Source organism: Arachis duranensis, chromosome 8, assembly GCF_000817695.3.
Source record: "Arachis duranensis cultivar V14167 chromosome 8, aradu.V14167.gnm2.J7QH, whole genome shotgun sequence".
NCBI classification, from domain to species: Eukaryota; Viridiplantae; Streptophyta; class Magnoliopsida; order Fabales; family Fabaceae; genus Arachis; species Arachis duranensis.
In genome coordinates this window covers 26,035,374-26,038,302 of record NC_029779.3, presented here as the reverse complement: position 1 = coordinate 26,038,302, position 2,929 = coordinate 26,035,374, and the positions used below count along the sequence as shown (strand labels likewise).

General features: G+C 38.0%; 1 protein-coding gene across 1 annotated transcript; it reads right to left on the bottom strand.

Annotated features, from left to right (window-relative positions):
* Positions 1–327: 327 nt before the first annotated feature.
* On the bottom strand, positions 328–2,134 carry LOC107461595 (ankyrin repeat-containing protein At5g02620). Its single transcript, XM_016080115.3, has 3 exons — positions 1,840–2,134; positions 1,325–1,734; positions 328–1,253 (listed from the first exon to the last, which is right to left on the bottom strand). Exons 1-3 carry the CDS (start codon positions 2,132–2,134, stop codon positions 345–347), a joined length of 1,614 nt encoding a protein of 537 aa, XP_015935601.2. The 3' UTR covers positions 328–344.
* Positions 2,135–2,929: the final 795 nt, after the last annotated feature.

The following is a 2,929-nucleotide window of genomic DNA, read 5'->3' as shown; positions in this document are numbered from 1 at the left end:
ACACGATTAGATACAGTATCATGTCCAAAATGTGTCCGAAGAAAAAGTATCCATACTTCATAGGTTTCAATCATATATACTCATATGAAATGTCTCCATACAAAGATCGTAGTCGAGAATTGTGATTTAATATGTTTGATTAAGTTTTTTAATATTATGCATGTCATTTTGTTAACGTTATATTTTTGTTTGGTGAATATTCACATATTTTTATTTTTACTGTTAGCAAGTATTGTTTATCATTGGTTGAAAAAGGCTATTAACTTACTAGTATGATTTGGATTTGAGTTATATTATAAGATAAGATATAGCTGTAGCTGCATAAATTAAAGGCATAATAAGTTCTAAATGGCATACATTCTGTTTAGTAGTTCAGAATCGGAGTAAGCAGTGACTGAAGAAGACTTAGTCTTATTTGTATCCATGGAAGATCTCCTTATGTTCTTCAAATTAGAGGCCTGAATACGGTGCTTAATAACCCAATAACACATAGTCCCCAAGGTTGTAACCATTATTGTTGTCCCAATAACAGTAACCGAAATAGCAAGCCACATCTCTTGTTTCCCAACAACAACAAAAGCCAATGCCAAGAATGAAACAGTTATAAGCACACAAGCCAACCACATTAGCTTGTTTATTATAGCCATCATTTGCTTCTTTGCTTTGCTCTCTATAACCACCACCGAAGTTTGAACCACAACCACAGCAAGAGATATGAAAAGTGCAATTGAATCAAACACAAAGAAGATCAAGAATGCACCCTGTGGTGCTATGTTTGCTTCACCAAGTGTTGACCCTTCAGGGACATCGTTTGGATCATCAACAAACTGCCCCGGGACTGTGAAGATCGCCGCGAATGCCACCGTTGCAATTAGCACTGCCACCACGGTTGTTGAGTTTATTGCATTGTTCAGGCCTTCTTGGTGCATCTTGTTGATTCTCTTTGCTATGCCTTGCACCCGCTTTCGCGTTTGTCGGGTGTGCTCTAACTGGTTGTGGACCTCATGTTTGATGTCACTCACAGTTTGTTTTAGCTCCCTGGCCGACGTGGTTGCGGTTGTGGCTGTGGCTGTGGTTGTGGCCGTAATTCCTTGGGACTTTACTAAGGCATTGGCGTTCACAACGCCGTGTTCTAACAGAATATTCTTAACATCATGGTTCCCCATTTTTTCAGCAGTGTCTAATGCAGTCTCACCAGACCTGTTAACAACTTTTTTGTTTGTTTCTTTCTGCTCAAGAAGCTTCTTTACAATCTGTGCAAACAAATCAAATTAAAGCCAAATGGGGATTGTCTTTCTATGTTGATATCAAGTTATATATTTACCTGAGCCCTGCCCTTTCTAGATGCTATATGCAATGGTGTGTTCCCCTTATTGTCAACAAAGTTTATAGTTGATGGATCTCCTTTGATCAGCTCCTCCACCACCTCAAGATTCTGTCCCTTCACCGCCATATGAAGCGCCGTCTGCCTCTTCTTATCGATTCGAGTTGCAATCTCTCTGTCCTGCTCAAGAAGCACTTTCACAACTGCAACATGTCCATTCCTTGCAGCAGAATGCAAAGCTGTTTTCCCATTGCTCTTGGCAATGGTTGCCAAGCCTTTTCCTGCTTCCAAGAGGAGCTTCACTATCTCAACGTACCCTTGTGTCGCCGCCGTGTGCAATGCTGTGGTGTTAGATTGATCCACAGTCATTGATAACTCAGGATGAGCTTCCATAAGGATCTTCACTATATCTGCAAAAAGGAACAATCCTAGTGCCTAAGAACATTTATTCACAAACCTAACAATATAGTCTTACTAATTACTATGGATAATTAAAAAGGAACAGAGATACAGACCTAAATCCCCTTGTTTGGCAGCAATATGCAATGCATCAAAACCATTCCTAGCTTTGATTCCAGCATCAGCAAGATCATAAAGTTGAATCAACTCCCTAACCAGATCAACATAACCATATTCAGCAGCAACATAAAGAGGTGTTTCACCATCTTGGTTCTGCCTTGCCAATAGCTCATGGAGTTCCTCCTGATCTTCTATACCAGTAAGGGTCTCCCTTAGTACAGAGAGACTCCCTGATCTTGCTGCAGAATGCAAATGGGTATCATCCCTTTTCCCTGTTAACTGTTTGGTCATTTTCTTCCCGGTGACACTCATTGTTTCTGGAATTCACCTACCTACTCAATTTCTCTGCTTTCTTCTGATTCTAATTCTAACTCAATATAGTATATACAACCTTCTTTTCTTCCTTCCAGCAAAAACCCAGATCAAAACTAGCATTTTTCATGCATAAAGTGTATGATCATTTCGTACCATTATGGAATCAAAATTTGTATCCTTTTATTTTCTTCAGGTCTCCGGGATCAATGCCCCGTAACCAACAAAATTGAAGAAATGTAACGCAATGTACTGTCTGAAAAAAAGAGCTAAGATTAAGAATTGAAACGTGAAAGGCACATGTAATAATAGACAAATAGATAGAGATTGCAACAATAACTTCTATTATGTGAATCTAAATTCGAAGCAGAAAAATGGCATTGTAACGCACGCACCTAGCTCAGCGATAAACAAGGCACTTTTGCAAAGGTGGTGATCATTGTCGCGGAAAACATATAACGGAAATAACAGAACCAGCCGTGTATATGTAATCAAATTAAAAGGAGTTTGCTAAATACAATCCATTATTTATTAATGAAATGGATTTTATTCCATAAATGAACAAACAAAATTAATACATGCTTTTCTTATTCTTTAAGTAATTATTGGATCGGATGTATTTATTTTACAAAGTATATGGTATAAGCCCATTATTATATGGACGAATATATTTGTATTTTGTAATGTCCTTATCAGACCCACGTGATAATGACGTCAATGCATGTTCAAAATTAGAGTTAACCTAAACTCCATTAATCTTTTTGTAATTGTGTT